The sequence below is a fragment of the Nerophis ophidion genome, linkage group LG01, assembly GCF_033978795.1.
Source record: "Nerophis ophidion isolate RoL-2023_Sa linkage group LG01, RoL_Noph_v1.0, whole genome shotgun sequence".
Taxonomy (NCBI): Eukaryota; Metazoa; Chordata; class Actinopteri; order Syngnathiformes; family Syngnathidae; genus Nerophis; species Nerophis ophidion.
Genome location: NC_084611.1, coordinates 88,884,408 through 88,905,985, shown reverse-complemented (window position 1 = coordinate 88,905,985; position 21,578 = coordinate 88,884,408). Strand labels below are relative to the sequence as shown.

Below are 21,578 nucleotides of genomic sequence, written 5' to 3'. Positions count from 1 at the left end.
AAGTTAGATGTTTACATTTTCCCTACTTGTGGGGATCCTATATACACAAAAACCAGCAGGTGGCGCCTGCACGTGGACCGTGTTGGAAAAACAACACTGTTTCATTTTAAAAATATATTTTTAATACAACAGCTGCATATAAATATTAAAATATACATTATACAGGTTTACAATAAACACACACACACACACACACAAAAATATCAGGCTTCTATTTTTACGGCACTTCTGTAATTGTTGTTGTTCCGGGTCTAAGTTAAGTGTTAGCAGGTCCAAAGGAAAGTAGTGGGATTACAAAGGAAAGTAGTGGGATTACAAAAACGAGTGGGGGTGTTCTGTACACGTCACCTGTGGAATGTTGGAGTCTCTTCGCTTTCGCCATATTTTGTGTTCATCTTTCATCCTCACACAAGCTGACTGGTTTTTGTTGAAGGCCAAACACACTTTGCCAGAAATGCTTCATAATCATCTTGTCAGCAATATTCATCATTTTTATAGCAAACATCTCTTAGGCTGCGTCTCCATTGCTGCACGTGTGCACTTACACTTAGTCTTTAGTGTGTATAATGTGCACTTACACTTAGTCTTTAGTGTGTATAAGTGTGCACTTACACTTGGTCTCAATTGAGCATAAGTGTGCACTTACACTTAGTCTTAAGTGGGCATAAGTGTGCACTTACACTTAGTCTTTAGTGTGTATAAGTGTGCACTTACACTTACTCTTCAGTGTGTATAAGTGTGCACTTACACTTACTCTTCAGTGTGTATAAGTGTGCACTTACACTTGGTCTCAATTGAGCATAAGTGTGCACTTACACTTAGTCTTTAGTGTGTATAAGTGTGCACTTACACTTACTCTTTAGTGTGTATAAGTGTGCACTTACACTTACTCTTTAGTGTGTATAAGTGTGCACTTACACTTGGTCTCAATTGAGCATAAGTGTGCACTTACACTTAGTCTTAAGTGGGCATAAGTGTGCACTTACACTTAGTCTTTAGTGTGTATAAGTGTGCACTTACACTTACTCTTCAGTGTGTATAAGTGTGCACTTACACTTACTCTTCAGTGTGTATAAGTGTGCACTTACACTTGGTCTCAATTGAGCATAAGTGTGCACTTACACTTAGTCTTTAGTGTGTATAAGTGCACTTACACTTAGTCTTTAGTGTGTATAAGTGTGCACTTACACTTGGTCTCAATTGAGCATAGGTGTGCACTTACACTTAGTCTTTAGTGTGTATAAGTGTGCACTTACACTTGGTCTCAATTGAGCATAGGTTTGCACTTACACTTAGTCTTTAGTGTGTATAAGTGTGCACTTACACTTAGTCTTTAATGTGTATAAGTGTGCACTTACACTTGGTCTCAATTGAGCATAAGTGTGCACCTACACTTAGTCTTAAGTGGGCATAAGTGTGCACTTACACTTAGTCTTTAGTGTGTATAAGTGTACACTTATACTTGGTCTCAATTGAGCGTAAGTGTGCACCCACACTTAGTCGTTAGTGGACATAAGTGTTCACTTACACTTAGTCTTAAGACTGCGTAAGTGTGCACTTCCACTTAATCTTTAGTGTGTATAAGTGTGCACTTACTTAGTCTTAAGAATGCATAAACTAGTCTTTAGTGTGTATAAGTGTGCACTTCCACTTAGTCTTATAAGTGAGTAAGTGCACACTTACACTTGGTCTATAGTGTGTATAAGTGTGCACTTACACTTAATCTTTAGTGTGTATAAGTGTGCACTTAGTCTTAAGAATGCATAAACAAGTCTTTAGGGTGTATAAGTGTGCACCTACTTAGTCTTAAGTGTGCATAAATGTGCGTAAAAGAGAGTAAGTGTGCACTTACACTTTCGGTCTTTAGTGTGCATAAGTGTTCACTTACACTTAGTCTTATGAGTGCATAAGTGTGCACTTAGTCTTTAGTGTGCTTCAGTGTATACTTACACTTAGTCTTCAGAGGTTATAAGTGTGCATCTACACTTAGTTGTAAGTGCCTAAGTGTGCACTTATACGTTGTTTTTAGAGTGCACGTACACTTAGAGTGCATAAGTGTGGACTTACACGTAGTCTTTAGAGTGCATAAGTGCACTTACGGCTAGTATTTAGAGTGCATAAGTGTGCACTTACACTTTGCCTCCAGTGTAAAAGTGTGTACTTAGACCTGGTCTTAAGACTGTATACATTTGCATTTACACTGTGCTTTTAGTATATAAGTTTGCACTTAAACTTGGTCTTTAGAGTGCATACGTGTGTACTTACACTTAGTCCTTAGAGTGCATAAGTGTGCACTTACACTTTTTCTTTAGAGTGCATAAGTGTGACCTTACACTTAGTCTTTAGAGTGCAAAAGTGTGACCTTACACTTAGTCTTTAGAGTGCAAAAGTGTGACCTTACACTTAGTCTTTAGAGTGCAAAAGTGTGCACCTACACTTCGTCTTTAGAGTGCATAAGTGTGCACTTACACTTAGTCTTTAGAGTGCAAAAGTGTGACCTTACACTTAGTCTTTAGAGTGCAAAAGTGTGCACCTACACTTCGTCTTTAGAGTGCACAAATGCGCACTTACACTTCGTCTTTAGAGTGCACGAGTGTGCACTTACACTTCGTCTTTAGAGTGCACGAGTGTGCACTTACACTTCGTCTTTAGAGTGCACAAGTGTGCACTTACACTTCGTCTTTAGAGTGCAAAAGTGTGCACTTACACTTAGTCTTTAGAGTGCAAAAGTGTGCACTTACACTTAGTCTTTAGAGTGCAAAAGTGTGCACTTACACTTAGTCTTTAGAGTGCAAAAGTGTGCACTTACACTTAGTCTTTAGAGTGCATAAATGTGCACTTACACTTAGTCTTTAGAGTGCGGAAGTGTGCACTTACACTTCGTCTTTATAGTGCGGAAGTGTGCACTTACACTTCGTCTTTAGAGTGCAAAAGTGTGACCTTACACTTAGTCTTTAGAATGCATACGTGTGCACTTACACTTCGTCTTTAGAGTGCATAAGTGTGCACTTACACTTAGTCTTTAGAGTGCAAAAGTGTGCACTTACACTTAGTCTTTAGAGTGCAAAAGTGTGACCTTACACTTAGTCTTTAGAGTGCAAAAGTGTGCACTTACACTTCGTCTTTAGAGTGCAAGTGTGCACTTACACTTTGTCTTTAGAGTGCTAAAGTGTGCACTTACACTTCGTCTTTAGAGTGCATAAGTGTGCACTTACACTTCGTATTTAGAGTGCATAAGTGTGCACTTACACTTAGTCTTTAGAGTGCAAAAGTGTGCACTTACACTTAGTCTTTAGAGTGCAAAAGTGTGCACTTACACTTAGTCTTTAGAGTGCATAAGTGTGCACTTACACTTAGTCTTTAGAGCGCATAAGTGTGCACTTACACTTAGTCTTTAGAGCGCATAAGTGTGCACTTACACTTAGTCTTTAGAGTGCAAAAGTGTGCACTTACACTTAGTCTTTAGAGTGCATAAGTGTGCACTTACACTTAGTCTTTAGAGCGCATAAGTGTGCACTTACACTTAGTCTTTAGAGTGCAAAAGTGTGCACTTACACTTAGTCTTTAGAGTGCAAAAGTGTGCACTTACACTTAGTCTTTAGAGTGCATAAGTGTGCACTTACACTTAGTCTTTAGAGCGCATAAGTGTGCACTTACACTTAGTCTTTAGAGTGCATAAGTGTGCACTTACACTTAGTCTTTAGAGTGCATAAGTGCACAAACGCCGCAAACAATGTTAGCACGGACGCTAGTGCTAACACCATCACTATCGATTAATCAAACATTTTCTTTCGGACCGAGAAAGCGACGATTTCCCCATTAATTTGAGCGAGGATAAAAGATTTGTGGATGAGGAAAGTTAGAGTGAAGGTCTAGGAAAAAAATAAATAAAAACTAGACGGCAGAGCGATTCAGATGTTATTAGACGAATTTACTAGGATAATTTTGGAAAATCTCTTATGTGCTTATTATGTTACTAGTGTTTTAGTGAGATTATATGGTCGGAGGGGTGTGGTGACCGCCAGTGTCTCTGAGGGAAGACAGCCGGTCGGCCCAGGCTGAGATTTTCCGCCCCCTCCTCCACAGTGGAAGCATCCGACGGTCGGGGGCGGCTGGTGGGAGGAGGCAAGAGAGTCCGCAGCTGCAGGAGGAACTACGCAAGCTCTCCGCTCACGTCTAAGGTAAGAGCCGACTTATTACCACCATTTTCTCACCGAAACCTGCCGGTTGACATGTGGTAGGGAGCCATGTTCGCTTGACTGCTCTGTTCCGTAGTAAAGCTTCACCGTCATCTTTCGGGAATGTAAACAAGGACACAGCTGCAATACACCACTTCCCACCTACATCTTTCTTCTTTGACGTCTCCATTATTAATTGAACAAATTGCAAAAGATTCAGCAACACAGATGTGCAAAATACTGTGGAATTATGCGATGAAAGCAGGCGACTTATAGTTTGGATCGGGCTGGGAAAAAATGTCATCTACAATCGGTGACGTCAAACACACGTGTCATCATAGCGCGATGTTTCAACAGGATACTTCACGGGAACTTTAAAATTGTAATTTAGTAAACTAAAAAGGCCGTATCAGCATGTGTTGCAATGTTAATATTTCATCATTGATATATAAACTATCAGACTGCGTGGTCGCTAGTAGTTTCAGTAGGCCTTTAAGAAGGGTCCGGGTTCGATTCCGTAGATACTTGGACCAAGTGCACCAATTGAGACATTTGCAGCTTAGTGCCCAGTAGTTGACACGCATTAGGAAGGTTCCGGGTTCGATTCCGTGGCTACTTGGACCAAGTGCACCAATTGAGACATTTGCGACTTAGTGGGGCCAGTGGTTGACCCGCATTAAGAAGGTTCCGGTTTTGATTCTGTGGATACTTGGACCAAGTGCACCAATTAAGACATTTGCGGCTTTGTGGATCAGTGGTTGACACACATTAAGAAGGTTCCGGGTTCGATTCCGTGGCTACTTGGTCCAAGTGTACCAATTGAGACATTTGCGGCTTCGTGGGTCGGTGGTTGACACACATTAAGAAGGTTCCGGGTTCGATTCCGTGGCTACTTGGATCACGTGCACCAATTGAGACATTTGCAGCTTCGTGGGTCATTAGTTGACACGCATTAAGAAGGTTCCGGGTTTGATTCCGTGGCTACTTGGACCAAGTGTACCAATTGAGACATATGCGGCTTCGTGGGTCAGTGGTTGAGACACATTAAGAACGTTCTGGGTTTGATTCCGTGGCTACTTGGTCCAAGTGTACCAATTGAGACATTTGCGGCTTCGTGGGTCAGTAGTTGACACACATTAAGAAGGTTCCGGGTTCGATTCCGTGGCTACTTGGATCACGTGCACCAATTGAGACATTTGCAGCTTCGTGGGTCATTAGTTGACACGCATTAAGAAGGTTCCGGGTTTGATTCCGTGGCTACTTGGACCAAGTGTACCAATTGAGACATATGCGGCTTCGTGGGTCAGTGGTTGAGACACATTAAGAACGTTCTGGGTTTGATTCCGTGGCTACTTGGTCCAAGTGTACCAATTGAGACATTTGCGGCTTCGTGGGTCAGTAGTTGACACACATTAAGAAGGTTCCGGGTTCGATTCCGTGGCTACTTGGAAAAAGTGCACCAATTTAGACATTTACAGCTTAGTGGGGCCAGTGATTAACACGCATTAAAAAGGGTCCAGGTTCGATTCCGTGGCTACTTGGACCACGTGTACCAATTGAGACATTTGCGGCTTCGTGGGTCAGTAGTTGACACACATTAAGAAGGTTCCGGGTTCGATTCCGTGGCTACTTGGAAAAAGTGCACCAATTTAGACATTTACAGCTTAGTGGGGCCAGTGATTAACACGCATTAAAAAGGGTCCGGGTTCGATTCTGTAGCTACTTGGACCACGTGCACCAATTCAGACATTTGCGGCTTCGTGGGTTAGTAATTGACACGCATTAAGAAGGTTCTGGGTTCGATTCCGTGGCTACTTGGACAAAGTGCTCCAATTTAGACATTTGCGGCTTAGTGAGGCCAGTGATTGACACGCATTAAAAAGGGTCCGGGTTCGATTCCGTGGATACTTGGACCAAGTGCACCAATTGAGACATTTGTGGTTTGTGAGTCAGTAGTTGACACGCATAAAGAAGGTTCTGGGTTAGATTCTGTGGCTACTTGGACCACGTGCACCATTTTAGACATTTGCGGCTTCGTGGATCAGTGGTTGACACACATTAAGAAGGTTCCGGGTTCGATTCCGTGGCTACTTGGACCACGTGCACCAATTGAGACATTTGCGGCTTCGTGGGTCAGTGGTTGACACACATTAAGAAGGTTCCGGGTTCGATTCCGTGGCTACTTGGACCACGTGCACCAATTGAGACATTTGCGGCTTCGTGGGTCAGTGGTTGACACGCATTAAGAAGGTTCTGGGTTCGATTCCGTGGCTACTTGGACAAAGTGCTCCAATTTAGACATTTGCGGCTTAGTGAGGCCAGTGATTGACACCCATTAAGAAGGTTCCGGGTTCGATTCCGTGGCTACTTGGACCAAGTGCACCAATTCAGACATTTGCAGCTTCGTGAGTCAGTAGTTGACATGCATAAAGAAGGTTCTGGGTTCAATTCTGTGGCTACTTGGATCACGTGCACCAATTTAGACATTTGCGGCTTCGTGGGTTAGTAATTGACACGCATTAAGAAAGTTCCGGGTTCGATTCCGTGGCTACTTGGACCACGTGCACCAATTGAGACATTTGCGGCTTCGTGGGTCAGTGGTTGACACCCATTAAGAAGGTTCCGGGTTCGATTCCGTGGCTACTTGGACCAAGTGCACCAATTCAGACATTTGCAGCTTCGTGAGTCAGTAGTTGACATGCATAAAGAAGGTTCTGGGTTCGATTCTGTGGATACTTGGATCACGTGCACCAATTTAGACATTTGCGGCTTCGTGGGTTAGTAATTGACACGCATTAAGAAAGTTCTGGGTTCGATTCCGTGGCTTCTTGGACCAAGTGCACCAATTGAGACATTTGCGGCTTCGTGGGTCAGTAGTTGACACGCATTAAGAAGGTTCTGGGTTTGATTCCGTGGATACTTGGATAAAGTGCACTAATTTAGACATTTGCAGCTTAGTGAGGCCAGTGATTGACACGCATTAAAAAGGGTCCAGGTTCGATTCCGTGGCTACTTGGACCAAGTGCACCAATTCAGACATTTGCGGTTTGTGAGTCAGTAGTTGACACGCATAAAGAAGGTTCTATGTTGGATTCTGTGGCTACTTGGACCACGTCCACCAATTTAGACATTTGCGACTTAGTGGGGCCAGTGGTTGACCCGCATTAAAAAGGGTCCGGGTTTGATTCTGTGGATACTTGGACCAAGTGCACCGACTGAGACATTTGTAGCTTCGCAGGTCAGTAGTTGACACACTTTAGGAAGGTTCCGGGTTTGATTCCGTTGGTACTTGGACAAAGTGCACCAATTTAGACATTTGCGACTTAGTGTGGCCAGTGATTGACACGCATTAAAAAGGTTCCGGGTTTGAAACTGTGGCTACTTGGACCAAGTGCACCAATTGAGACATTTGCGTATTTGTCGGTCAGTGGTTGACACGCATTAAGAAGGTTCTGGGTTTGATACCTGGAAATCTGGGCTGACCTATTTTCATTTTGGTTGACAATAATTGTGTTGGCGTCAGGCAAACAAAAACCAGTCAGCAGTTTTTTGACCTAAAAAAAAAAATAATAAAAAGGTGCTAAAAGTCTTTTTGTTGTTTTTTTTAAGGAGGACCGGGAGTCCTCTCAGCAAGGTGCGCAGTCCTTTCGAAACCACAGTGCAATTCGAAAAACCAAAAAAAAAAAGGGTCCTTGAACTATTTCCGCTTCATGTCCGACAACATTTAGAGACCGTGGACAAGGTCGGTCTAAGCTTCACAGAAGAAAGGCAGACCGGTCCACCTCGTGGGCACAACCAGATCAAAGTATTTGCTCTCTACATCTACACGCGTCTTTACTTTGGGCTGCCGGGGAGGGAGGCGCGCTACATCATCAAGTGCGGGAGGGGGGCGGGGGGAGGGGGGAGTGCTCAGCCGGAAGGTGGGTTGGTGCATGCTGGTGACGTTGGCGTCTTCTCGCACGTTTCAAAAAGGTTGGCAGCATGTGATAAGTTTTGGTGTTCTCTTTGGTCGTTTGGGAATAAGGTGCAGCGTTCTAAAGGTGGGCGGTGATGATGGCGAGGAGGAAGGTGTGGGAGGGGAGGGGAGTAACTCTCCTTATTAGACGCCCCCCTGGCTCACTGGCGCCCCTCCCCGCTGACGACTACGGGCGTCTACAAAAAACAGTGCAATGTCTATTTATAGGCACGATGGGCTACGAGTACAGCACACGGCGAGGGCGGGCGGGGGCGGGGGGAGTCAGTACAGTATTTTACAAGAGCGGCGTACACGCACACACACACACACGCACGCACGCACGCAGGCAGGACATCCAGCACGGCGGCAGCAGCAGCAGCAGCAGCAGCAGCACCCTCACGTGGTTAACCGCCCCTCCTCGAGTGGGAGGACGAGGAGGAGGGTCTCGTGGCACAGGCGGAGGCGAGGCGAGGGGGGGGCGGGGTTTAGCCCGCCGCCTGGTCCCCCATCGGCGGGGGCTTCTTGCCTTGGCTCTGCCCCCCCGCGCTGGCCGCCAAAATCCTCTGCACGAAGTCTTTGGTGCGCCCGGCCACTAAAGGCGCTGCGGTTGCCGTGGCGACACATGGAAGGAGACAAACGGAGCAGATAAGAATGGAGGACAGGGAAGCGGACAAGTAACATCCACATCCACGGGAGTGTGAGGAAAACCTCATTGCGGATCTTGTATGTTTTGTACGTGTTAGAGCAGGGGTCACCAACCTTTTTGAAACCAAGAACTACTTCTTGGGTACTGATTAATGCCAAGGGCTACCAGTTTGATACACACTTAAATAAATGGCCAGATATAGCCAATTTGCTCAATTTACCTTTAACTCTGTTATTAATAATAATAAATGATATTATCTTTGTGGAAACATTCATCATCTTAATGATTTCTCACAATAAATATATATTTATGATGACATGTTTTAAATAGGTTAAAACCCAATCCGGACTTTGTTAGAATATATAACAAATTGGACCAAGCTATATTTCTAACAAAGACAAAACATTATTTCTTCTACATTTTCCAGAACAATTTTTTTTTTAAAGAAATTCAAAATACTTTGAAATAAGATTTAAATTTGATTCTACAGATTTTCTAGATTTGCCAGAATATTTTTTAATTTTAATCATAATAAGTTTGAAGAAATATTTCACAAATATTCTTCGTCGAAAAAACCAAAGCTAAAATGAATAATTAAATACAAATGTATTTATTATTCTTTACAATAAAAAAACAAATAAAAATTTACTTGAACATTGATTTAAATTATCAGGAAAGAAGAGGAAATAACTTAAAAGGTAAAAAGGTATATGTGTTTAAAAATCCTAAAATCATTTTAGGGTTGTATTTTTTTCTCTAAAATTGTCTTTCTGAAAGTTATAAGAAGCAAAGTAAAAAAATAAATGAATTTATTTAAACAAGTGAAGACCAAGTCTTTAAAATATTTTTTGGGATTTTCAAATTCTATTTGAGTTTTGTCTCTCTTAGAATTAAAAATGTCGAGCAAAGCGAGACCAGCTTGCTAGTTAGTAAATAAAATTAAAAAGAATAGAGGCAGCTCACTGGTAAGTGCTGCTTTTTGAGCTATTTTTAGAACAGGCCAGCGGGCGACTCATCTGGTCCTTACGGGCGACCTGGTGCCCGCGGGCACCGCGTTGGTGACCCCTGTGTTAAAGAATGGACAATAATAAAAAGCACCTTGAACGTTTGGTGCGTTGAGTTTGAAAGTGGAGTCACTTATCAACAACATTAGAAGGGAGATTCTTTGACAAAACAAAAACAGCAACAATTCGATTGGCATGAGGGTCCATTTTGAAAATCAAGACCGCATTTCCATCATTTGGGTGCAATCCTTTGAGACTCTTGTGATTTAGGGCTATATAAATAAACATTGATTGATTGATTGCATTTCTACTAAGGTTGTCCCGATTCGATATTTGGATCGGATCTGCCGCCGATTTTTGCCAAAAAATGCGTATCGGCAAGGCATGGGAAAATGCAGATCCAAATCCAGTTTTTTTTAAAAATTCCGGTCCGTGTTTTTCAACACACTGATTTAAATAATACGTTCCACTTTTCTGCTGCTCCCTATTTTCCATTCCGCATTTTCCAGCACACCTTCAACACATCCACAGGTCTGTGTCCTAACCGTTCAGACGGCCATGTGAATTAAAAGTTACCGGTAAAAATTAGCAGTAGCGCCCTCTACCACCAGGAGGCGGGAGTCATTTAATGACTCATATTTGACACACGCAGCTACGGTATATTAATAAAACAAAGCTGCTTCGATTGAAAGTCCAGTTTATTTTAGATATGTAATCCTCTATGTGAGTGGAAAAAATAAACACACGCTCCCCACTCTTGCTGCTTCTTGTCACTTCTGCAGCAGAGTAGTCGCAAGAAGGATCACTAGCGCCCTCTAGTGAAGTGAAGTGAATTATATTTATATAGCGCTTTTCTCAACTGACTCAAAGCGCTTTTACATAGTGACACCCAATATCAAAGTTACATTTAAACCAGTGTGGGTGGGACTGGGAGCAGGTGGGTAAAGTGTCTTGCCCAAGGACACAACGGCAGTAACTAGGGTGGCACAAGCGGGAATCGAACCTGCAACCCTCAAGTTGCTGGCACAGCCACTCTACCAAAGGAGCTATGCCGCCCTCCCAGGAGGCGGGAGTCATTTAATGACTCATATTTGCCACACGCAGCTACGGTATATTAATAAAACATAGCTGCTTACCGTTCTTTTTAGCATATTCAATAGCTTGGACCTTAAATCATACTGAATAGCTCTTAATCTTCTTCCCTTCCCTTTCAAATGGTTGTAATCAACCTCCTCCATTTTGAAAATGATGACAGGTGAAGTGTCACTCGTGACGTGACGAGTTTGACCCGGTGGAAGTTCTAGGCATATGCTAATTATTTGGCGAAACGAGTTTGACCCGGTGGAAATTCTAGGCATATGCTAATTATTTGGCGAAACGAGTTTGACCCGGCGTAAAGTCTAGACATGCGCTAATAAAGCGGTTTAGCTCGGTTGGTAGAGTAGCTGTGCCAGCAACTTGAGGGCTGCGGGTTCGATTCCCGCTTCCGCCATCCTAGTCACTGCCGTTGTGTCCTTGGGCAAGACACTTTACCCACCTGCTCCCAGTGTCACCCACACTGGCTTGAATGTAACTTAGATATTGGGTTTCACTATGTAAAGCGCTTTGAGTCACTAGAGAAAAAGCGTTATATAAATATAATTCAAATCACTTCACACTAACAATAATATTTTGCGAAACAAGTTTGACTTCTAGGCAGGCGCATACTATTTACCCGGCGGCAATTCAAGGAAATACGGTGTGTATGTTTTTTTATGCATTTTCGACCGGTGCGATTTATACTCCGGAGCGATTTATAATCCGAAAAATACGAAAAATGATGACTTTTTCTGGCTGCTGGCGCCACTCACCGCTGGACTCGCCGAGGATGTCCTCCAGACGCTGGGTCATGCCTCGCTCGTCCGCGTCCTCTTCCTCGCTGCTCTCCACCTTCTGCCGAATCACCTCCTTGATACGCAGCAGCGCCCCCAGCAGGTTCTCTGCGGCACACACAACACGGCATGAGGAGGCAGGCTTCATTCGTCACAAAGTAGAACATAAATGATCTCGAGGAGTGTGACACGGCACTTGGGCTTGCCTGGAACGCGCGCTAATGAGCGAGAAAGCGGCGCAAGTGAATTAAAAGGAATACAAAAAAAAAAAAAAAAGAGGCTGAAAAGGAGGCTTTCTGGTGACGGAGCTCAATTTTGCCGGCGCCACTAAAACCTTGGCAATGGGCGCAGGAATGAGTGGAATGTAGGAGGGGAATGAGACAATTACCCGGAGCTGGAGGGAAACAAATGATGCGAGGACGGGGAGCTGGCACGTCTGCTGGTGTGGAGGCGGTGATGAAGTCACGTCACCGGGAGATGTGTTACTAGCACACTAGCTGCTTCGCTATTGCTCGTGCAAAGTAATGTGGAGGTATGAGTGGACGGCTAGGAAATTGGAACTGCACTTTTTTGTTTTTAAATTCACAATCCTTACATAAGACGAGAACACATGTTTTTATGCATTCTATGTCGTGCAATATAGCAAGTACTAACGGGAACACACTCATAAAGACTTCTAAAAACATCCAACCAGTGGCGGGACGCGCGTTTGCCACCTAGGCCTTCAGTGACGTCTTACTTGTGAATGTAATGACTTTTGAAAAAAATAAGATTTATAAACTCTACAAATATGAATACATGGGAACTAACCTGGAAACCTTTACTGACATATATTGAATCATAACTTATAGACATAAAAAAAACAAAACAAAAAAAAAAACGGCCATTATCTTTTTTGTAGTTGTATTCCTTTTTTATTAGGGACCGATGTCCCTGATAAAATTGCGATCTAATCAAAAAACCAAACCCCAAAACTCAAAATTGCGCTCTAGCGCCCCCTTGGAAGAAAACACAGACAAAACTGTCTGTAACTTCCAGTAGGAATGTCGTAAGAAACATGAAACAAAAAACCTCTATGTAGGTCTCAGTTAGACCTATATTTCATACACTCATACCTCCCAGCTTAAATCATCAGGAAGTTTGCAATTCCCCTTTCAATACAAAAGTTGGATACATTTTTTAAACTTTTTTTCAAACATTATCTCCTCTGAGGCCGTTTGTCGTTTCCGCTTCTAAAAAACACAGAAGAGAGATTGAACCCTTCTGATTAAAATAGATAGATAGATAGATAGATAGATAGTACTTTATTTATTCTGTCAGGAGAGTTCCTTCAGGAAAATTCAAATTTTCAGCAAAATCCCATTCAAGATCAGACAAACATTACAGGGAGACAGAACAGGATCGCTGACGGGTCTGCCGGCTTCCAGCGCCCCTTACAGAAAAGATGAGATACAGGTAAACAAGGGGGCGTAATGGGAGAAAAAAATAGAAGATTAAAATAAAATTTAAAAAATCTGTCTTAGCCTGGGCCCTGGAGAGGGGGTGCAGACTGAGGCCAAGGGAAAAAAACAACTCATAGCCATAGTACACATCCCTCTTACATGTGTGTAAGAGGGAAACATCAAACATCAAAGAACACAGAGGACATTAAAGACATTAAAGCAGCAGATACAACCAGAGACTTATACATTCAGCTATGAATAAAAATAAAAATAAAAAGTAAATGAAAGAGTTTTAATTACTACCCCTGTTTGGATTTTATGAGCCCGCAAACTGCGCAAAGTACCGGTGCGCTGTTGCAGTTGCGCTAATGTTGTCACAAGACGGCGGCTTCCTGCTCAGACAAAACTGCCCCTAACTCACTGTAGAAATGTCATACTCACATGAAACAAAAACCTCAATGTAGGTCTCACTTAGACCTATATTTCATAGACTGACAACCTCCAGCTAAAATCAACAGAAAGTTTGCTATTCCCCCTTTAATACAAAAGCTCCACTCCGTTCACAATGCATTAAGAGTCTTAAAATGGCGGCACAAAGGCGTCCTTATAAAATGCCCAAGCCACTTTACAACTGTTATTACCATGAGACTGATGTATAACACATGTGTATACAACTTTTTCTCTGTGTAATACTCCATCCATCGCTGCTTGCAGCTTGAATTATTATTATTTTTGTATTGATCCCACACTACTATTACTTTTTTGGTGTCACTTTTGATATGGTTTTGTCACAGTTTAATTGTTTTTTTTGGGTGACTTTTTATTTTGTATTGTCTTGCATCTGATCAAGTCCTGTGACTTTCTTCCTTCTTTTTTAAGTGTGAACGATGGAGAGGTCCTCGGGAAGTGATCTTGTGATGACTTTCTGAGGATGCTTGATGCCGAGGAATATTCATCCATCTTGCTATGGTCTGGCTATCCTGCTGATCCTGAGCCAGAACGGGATGGATGGAAATATATACAATATCTGGGTATTTTTTCCTAATAATGTCTATGCTGTAAACAAAGGGTCTCAAACTCAATTTACCTGGGGGCCACCAGCTCAGGACACGAAAAGACGCTCTTTTGCGGCACTTTTTTAACCCTTCGCGTGGGTTATAATAAAATTTTTCATGTAAACAGAGAGATATAAATATGCCAGTGAGCGCAGACATTGTACAGTAAGTGGTTGTCTTCTTATGTTTGATTATCTTGGTGATGCATGATGTTTAGTGTTTCTAAAACTTGTAAATCACCTTCCTTATATTCAGCCTAAAACATAGAAGGTTCTGGACCATTATTTGTCCCAAAGTAGTCCTTGTTGTCTCTACTGCAGTGTGCCATTATTAGTGGTGGTGTTGTTGGGAAACGTGAACGTTGTGATGCGTCTTTATGCTTAAAATGATCAAAATATGTAAACATTACGTGTTATTATGAATGTTACTACCTTACATTTATACTTCCAGCATGTATATAAAATGATGATGGAGGTTTCTGGATGTTTTTAGAATGCTTATCGGCGAAATGGATTGATTGACTGTCATTGTCTCCATTGTTAACGGACTCTTGCTACCATTTATTTACGGGTTGGAATGCATATGAAAAGAAAAACGTGTGTTCTTTAAAAAAAATAAAATAAATGCAGTTCTCCTTTGAAGGAGAAGTCCATGATGTACTAACCATATTCCTGGTTGAGCCCCCAGAGTTTGATCTTGTTGGCCTCATGCTGCGCCTTCTTCTTCAGCCTGCAGGCCCTGCAAACGTGACAGCGAGAGAGAGAGAGAGAGAGAGAGAGTAAAATGGTAAATGGGTTATACTTTTATAGCGCTTTTCTACCTTCACACACACATTCACACACTGATGGCGGGAGCTGCCATGCAAGGCCCTAACCACCACCCATCAGGAGCAAGGGTGAAGTGTCTTGCTCAAGGACACAACGGACGTGACAAGGTTGGTAGAAGGTGGGGATTGAACCAGGAACCCTCAGGTTGCTGGCACGGCCACTCTCCCACCCGTAACCACGCCGTCCCCCGAGTGAGAATGAGAGAGAAAAGAAAGAGAGAGAAAAGAAAGAGCGAGGCAGCGATAAGCGAGAAAGAAGGAGATACGGAGAAAGAAAAAGAGATAAAGAGAGAAAAAAGAAAAAGAAAGACAGAGAAATAAAGAGAGATGGAGAGAAAATGAAAGAGAAATTATAAAGAGACAGAGAAAGAGAGAGATAAGGAGAAAGAGTAAGAAAGACAAAGATACTTAAAGAGACAGAGAAAGAGAGAAAAAGAGAGGGATAAAGAGAGAGAAATAGAGCAATACAGAGAAGGACAGAGATAAATAGAGAGAGAGAGAGAGACAGAGAGAGAGACAGACAGACATAGAGAGAGAGACAGAGAAAAATAGAGAGAGAGACAAAGAGAAATGGAGAGAGAAATAGAGAAAAAGAGAGAGAGAAAGAGGGACAGAAAGAGAGAGAGACAGACAGAGAAATAGAGAGAAAAACAGAGAGAAATAGAGAGAGACAGAGAGAGGGAGAGAAACAGAAAAATAGAGAGAGAGAGAGACAGAGAAATAGAGAGCGAGAGACAGAGAGAAATAAATAGAGACAGAGAGAAAGAGAGAGACAGAGAGAATTAAATAGAGAGAGAGACAGAGATAAATAGAGAGAGGGAGACAATTAAATAGAGAGACAGAGAGAAATAGGGAGAGAGGGAGAGAATTAAATAGAGAGAGAGAGACAGAGAGAAATAAATAGAGAGAGAGAGAAATAGTGAGAGAGACAGAGAATTAAATATAGAGACAGAGAGAAATAGAGAGACAAAGATTTAGAGAGAGAGACAGAGAGAAATAGAGATACAGAGAAATAGACAGAGAAATAGAGAGACAGAGATGTAGAGAGAGAGACAGAGAGAAATAGAGAGACAGAGAAATAGACAGAGAGAAATAGAGAGACAGAGAGAAATAGAGAGAGACAGAGCGAGAAAGAGACACAAAGAGAAAGAGAGAGAGAGAGAGAGGACAGAATGTTCAAATGTTCAGAATGGTCAATCAGGGAAGTGACACACAGAATCTTAGTTGAGTACAAAGTGTGACACGGGGAAAATACAATATTTCCTTGAGTAGCCGCCGGGCAAGTAACATGCGCCTGACTTGAATTATGGCTGGGTTTATAAAACAAGCTCACCAAATTAATAAGCACATGCTTAATTTAACCGCCAGGTCAAATTTGTGACGTCACGAGTGCCACTTCCGCTGCCATCATTTCAAAATGACTGGGTTTCTTTTATGCCTTTAATGTGTGTAAACCAGGGTCACACAGATCACACTAATGGTTGTGATATAAAACAACTTCAACACTCTCACCGACACGCGCCACACTCTGTGAACCCACAGTAAACGATGACAAACACACTGAACCCACATTAAACAACGACAAACACTTCTGGAGAACATACGCCCTGCAACACACCACAAACGCAACACAACACCTACCCACAATGCAATGCATCCAGGACTCCCGGCTACACCGTCCATATACCCACTGGCACCAAACCCCGCCCCCTTCCCCTGCGTGACAAGGTGGATGTCGTTCCCCACAAAGACCTTCAACATTAGTGTAAAAACACAAACAAATTCCCCACCTCACACTCCAGTGTCAACAACTCCACTGAACTCAACATGACCTCCTCCTTCCTGCCCTGCTTTCCTCACACACACCTTTTAAACACATACTCCCATCAATGACATCTTATGTGACCTTTGAACCCGTGACAGTCCTCTCGGCCCAACATGGCTTCCAGAATTCATGGAATGAAAGGACAAGAAGCGGCCTTGTCTAGTGCTCATGTGTAGTTTGACACGTAGATGCAGATAGAATTGTTGCAGTGGGACCGTCTCACATTACTTTATTATTGGAGCATTGAGTAGTGTCTGACAGCGATAGTGGGTTGTAGTGTGGAATGTTAGGAAAGGTCGATGGCGTGATGACAATGGTAGCTATGAAAAACAACAACCTATTAATTTTGAACCACCTGGAATAAACTCATGATGTCTTTAAGCTGAAGTGGAGTGGTAATTTTTTTGTGCCGACACCTAGTGGCCACAATAATTCTTGACGTTGAGCTCAAGATGCAGTAATGTAATTGATGCGGACACATTTGTTACTGGATACTTTCTAATATCTTTCTAATATACCTTGGGGAATTTATTTGAGTGAGTGATGCACAACTACAATTAATATTTGATTATTTTGACACTGCAAAATTAATTAATTAATTATTACCTATACATCTAGCTCACTGGTGTCAAACTCAAGTGCCCCACCACTTCATTTTATTTGGCCCTGGAAAGCCTGGAAATAATATCAATAAAGTACTGTAACTTTTCTTACTAAATGTATAATTTTTTTCTATTATGGGAGAAATAAAAAATATATGTACTCCATGTAATCACAAATTATGTTAACTTAACCTCTTAAGGCCCAAACTGTTTGTTTACATGCTCTTTTTGTATTTCTCTTTGCTATTTGGGCTTATTGGCCCTTAATTAGAATAAAAACTAAAAATCATCTTTTGATATGATGTATTTAGTCCATAAGTACACAAACGTGTACTTCATATGTAGCCATCCGACTTTCAGGTATGACTTTATTATATTACTTCAACACTATTAACACAAAGCAAATAAGGGATTTTTCAGAATTATCTAATAACATGTGAATCGCTCCCACTGCCGTTGCCTTTTATTTTTTATTATTATTATTTTTTTTCTAGTGCCTCACTCTAACTTTCCTCATTCACAAATCTTTCATCCTTGCTCAAATTAATGGGGAAATCGTCGCTTTCTCGGTCCGAATCGCTCTCGCTGCTGGTGGCCATGATTGTAAACAATGTTCAGATGTGAGGAGCTCCACAACCCGTGACATCACGCGCACATCGTCTGCTACTTCCGATACAGGCAACGCTTTTTTATTAGCGACCAAAAGTTGCGAACTTTATCGTCGATGTTCTCTACTAAATCCTTTCATCAAAAATATGTCAATATCGCAAAATGATCAAGTATGACACATAGAATGGACCTGCTATCCCCGTTTGAATAAGAAAATCTCATTTTAGTAGGCCTTTAAGGCCCAAGCTGTTTGTTTACATGCTTTTTTTTATTTCTCTTTGCTATTTGGGCTTATTGGCCCTTAATTAGAATAAAAACTAAAAATCATCTTTCGATATGATGTACTTAGTCCATAAGTACACAAACGTGTACTTCATGTGTAGTGACATGCTAATTTTTATTTTTACACTTTTTTCCCTCAAATTCCGTTGTATGTTATACACTTCTGACACCACCAGAGAGCAGCATAAGTGTCCACATAAGTGGCCATAAGACCCCAATTCAGTAGTGTACACAATTTTGGAAATAAGAGCTAAAAGGTGCTGTCCACACATGTGGCCACTAAGGCCTTTAGAGGGTAAATATTGTCTAAATACGCAAAAATATATTATCAAACACTCAAACCATTTTTTAAATATAAATAAATACTAATAATAATGATTTCAAAGCAAGTTATCCATCAAATTTTGCAATGTAAAAGTAGCAATTTTTCATGGTAAAATTGTAAAATTGACTGTTTTTACAGCATTTTTCTCTAAATGAAAAAAAAAAAAAAAAGAAAAAGTACTTTTTTTACTGTAATGCTGTTTTGGCATTTACAGTAATCAGGGTTGGGTATTGAGTATCGATTGGAACCGGGACTAACTTTCCGATTCTCCCGGAATCGTTCAAAAGTTTGAATTTCGATTCCTAGTTTCGATACCCAGTCCGCCGACCGGAAAAAAAGAATAAGTCCGCAGACCGGAAGAAGAAGCCGCTGAACACCAACGAAGAAGCGCCCACCGCCGGAAGTGTTAGCCTATGTAGCCGAGCGAGTCAGTCAAGCAGTCGAAAGTGTGGCTTTATTTTACGAAAAAAAATGAAATATCGGCGAAATGTAACACGTGCGACAGGACTGTTTCATGCTTAGGAGGGTGCGCCGAGTTCATGGAGTACAAATCAATGCGTGTCCCCTCTGCCTCTTCCTCTGGCTCTGACGCCCAGCCTGGCACCTCGGTGACTGCACTGCAGTCCGAATCCGGTAAGTAAAACAATATATATGCAATTTGTCGCCATGGAGACGAGGATTAGTGATTTAGAAGATGCTAAAACACTGCCGATTGCAGATGAACATTAACCGCTAGCCATGTTTTAAAGCACCTCATCCTGAGGGCGTTTCAGTGTTATAACTTCACCTTTATCGTTAGTTTTTAAGCCAAAATGCGCCCGTTCTCCCTTTTCTGTGGACACACTGTGTCTGCTTGTAAGTACTCCGTGATTGTGCGCTGCCGAACATGCTCCTCAGCTCATTAAACCAGCAATGTCATGACGACGCGCCGTCACGCCTGTAAAAAAAACAACATATGGCCAACGGGTACTTTTCGAACACAGTACAGTACTGTTTTTGATTCATGAGTACCGCGATACTATACTGGTACCGGTATACCGTACAACCCTACAGCAAAGACGTCTTTTTTTATAATATCCACAAATTGTGTCATATTGTGTTATGTGTGACCATGTCTGTTGGCATTTTGTGTTTTTGTCACCATGACTAGGGAAGGTTGTTTGCATTTGGTCATATAAGTGAATGCTGGGCATCAATAAAAGGCCTGAATTACCCGCATTGTGCACTTGATGGCGACAAAATGAACGCAATCTCCCTGCGAGCACGATCCCTCGTTTCCCTTATGACGTTTAACGGGTACGCCCCTGATCTAAACCCCTCGCGTACTCCCGAGAGTTTGATAATGACATCCTGGTGAAAAAAAAAGAAGAACCCACGTTTACCTGGACGCCAGTTTGTTCTTCTCCTTGCGAGAACGCGCCCGGGCCACGGCGGGCAGGTCGTTGACGGGGCCCATGCGGTCGATGGCGGCGTTCAGCTTCTGTAGCTGCTCACCAATGTTGTGGAGCTTCTGCGGGTTCGGCGTCAGGTCGCTGGCGTCCGTCTTGCGGGCTTTGCGGCGGCCTTTCTTGCCTGGATGCAGCGAGATAAACGGGAAAGAAGCGCTTAAAACAAGTTCCTTGGGAGAAAACATGGCATTGTTGAGCAAATGCAAAGACTGCGGTTGACGTTGCACTTATAAAACACAAGAGAAGGAGAGTAGACACTAGGGCTGGGCGATATATCGCGGGTTTGTCTCTGTGCGATACGGGAAATGACTGTATCGTGATATTCGAGTGTACGTTCTCACGCAGTTGCTTTTAGCTGCGGGCATTACACTACAGGCTTTTCTCACTCTTTCTTGTCTCTGCTTCTCACAGAGATGTAAAACAAGCACACCTTCTTACATACGTCACATACTGTCGCGCGTGCAACGTCATACGCTCTCACAGAGCAGAGAGGTAGCGGCATGGGTAAAGTTAGCTGTGATGCTAGCGGAGAGGTGCGAGTGGTAATACGAGAGAAAAACGGTGCGAATCTGGTAACAAATGAAGGGAGAATTATTTCCCAAGAAAAAACAGCAAGGTGTCCATAGTCTGGCGGTGGTTTGGCTTCAAGCGGGAAGATGTTGAACAGACAACCGTAATATGTCAAGTAGGGCTGGACGATATATCGATGCACTCGATGTATCGCAGGTTTGTCTCTGTGCGATATGGAAAATGACAATATTGTGATATTCGAGTATAGGTTCTCACGCAGTTGATTTTACCTGCTGGCATTACACTACTGGCTCCTCCCACTCCTTGTGTCTCCTTCTCACAGACAGCAAGCGCATCTTCTTACATACGTATTTGCGGAGCAGGAAGGTAGCAGCGTGGGTAACGTTAGCTGTGATGCTAGCGGAGCGGTGCGAGTGGTAATACAAGAGAAAGAAGGTGCGAATCTGGTGAAAAATCATCAATCAATCAATCAATGTTTATTTATATAGCCCTAAATCACAAGTGTCTCAAAGGGCTGCACAAAGCACAACGACATCCTCGGTAGAGCCCGCATAAGGGCAAGGAAAAACTCACAGTCAGTGATGAAGGAAGAATTAATTCCCAAGAAAAACAGCAGGGAGTACATCGTCCGGCGGTGGTTTGGCTTCAAGTAGGAGGATGTTGAACAAATATGCGGCAAAAGCGTTGCTACAAAAAGTAGCACCACTGCTAACTTGTAGCATCATTTGAAAAGTCACCCGCTTGAGCAGGGGTCTCAAACTCAATTCACCTGGGGGCCACTGGATGCAGAGTCTGGGCCCCAAGAAAAGATTTCTTAAAAAAAAATGTTGCATTCTCTAGTTCAGGGGTCGGGAACCTTTTTGGCTGAGAGAGCCAAGAAGCCAAATATTTAAAAATGTATTTCTGTACAAGCCATATCATATTTTTTGTAATAACACTGTTATTCTGAAGCTAACTGTGGAGGGGGCGTGGCCTGCAG

The 21,578-nt window shown here is 42.5% G+C and overlaps 1 protein-coding gene across 2 annotated transcripts in view; it reads right to left on the bottom strand.

Annotated features, from left to right (window-relative positions):
- Positions 1-99: 99 nt before the first annotated feature.
- Positions 100-21,578, bottom strand: part of LOC133561541 (CREB3 regulatory factor-like) — a 55,302-nt gene continuing 33,823 nt past the window's right edge. For both annotated transcript variants that reach the window (XM_061914889.1, XM_061914898.1), the window contains exons 6-9: positions 20,003-20,192; positions 14,816-14,889; positions 11,634-11,762; positions 100-8,734 (exon numbers count right to left, since the gene is read on the bottom strand). In XM_061914889.1, the coding sequence (XP_061770873.1) occupies positions 8,619-8,734; positions 11,634-11,762; positions 14,816-14,889; positions 20,003-20,192 (509 nt within the window). In that variant the 3' untranslated portion in view covers positions 100-8,618. The remainder of the gene's footprint in view (positions 8,735-11,633; positions 11,763-14,815; positions 14,890-20,002; positions 20,193-21,578) is intronic.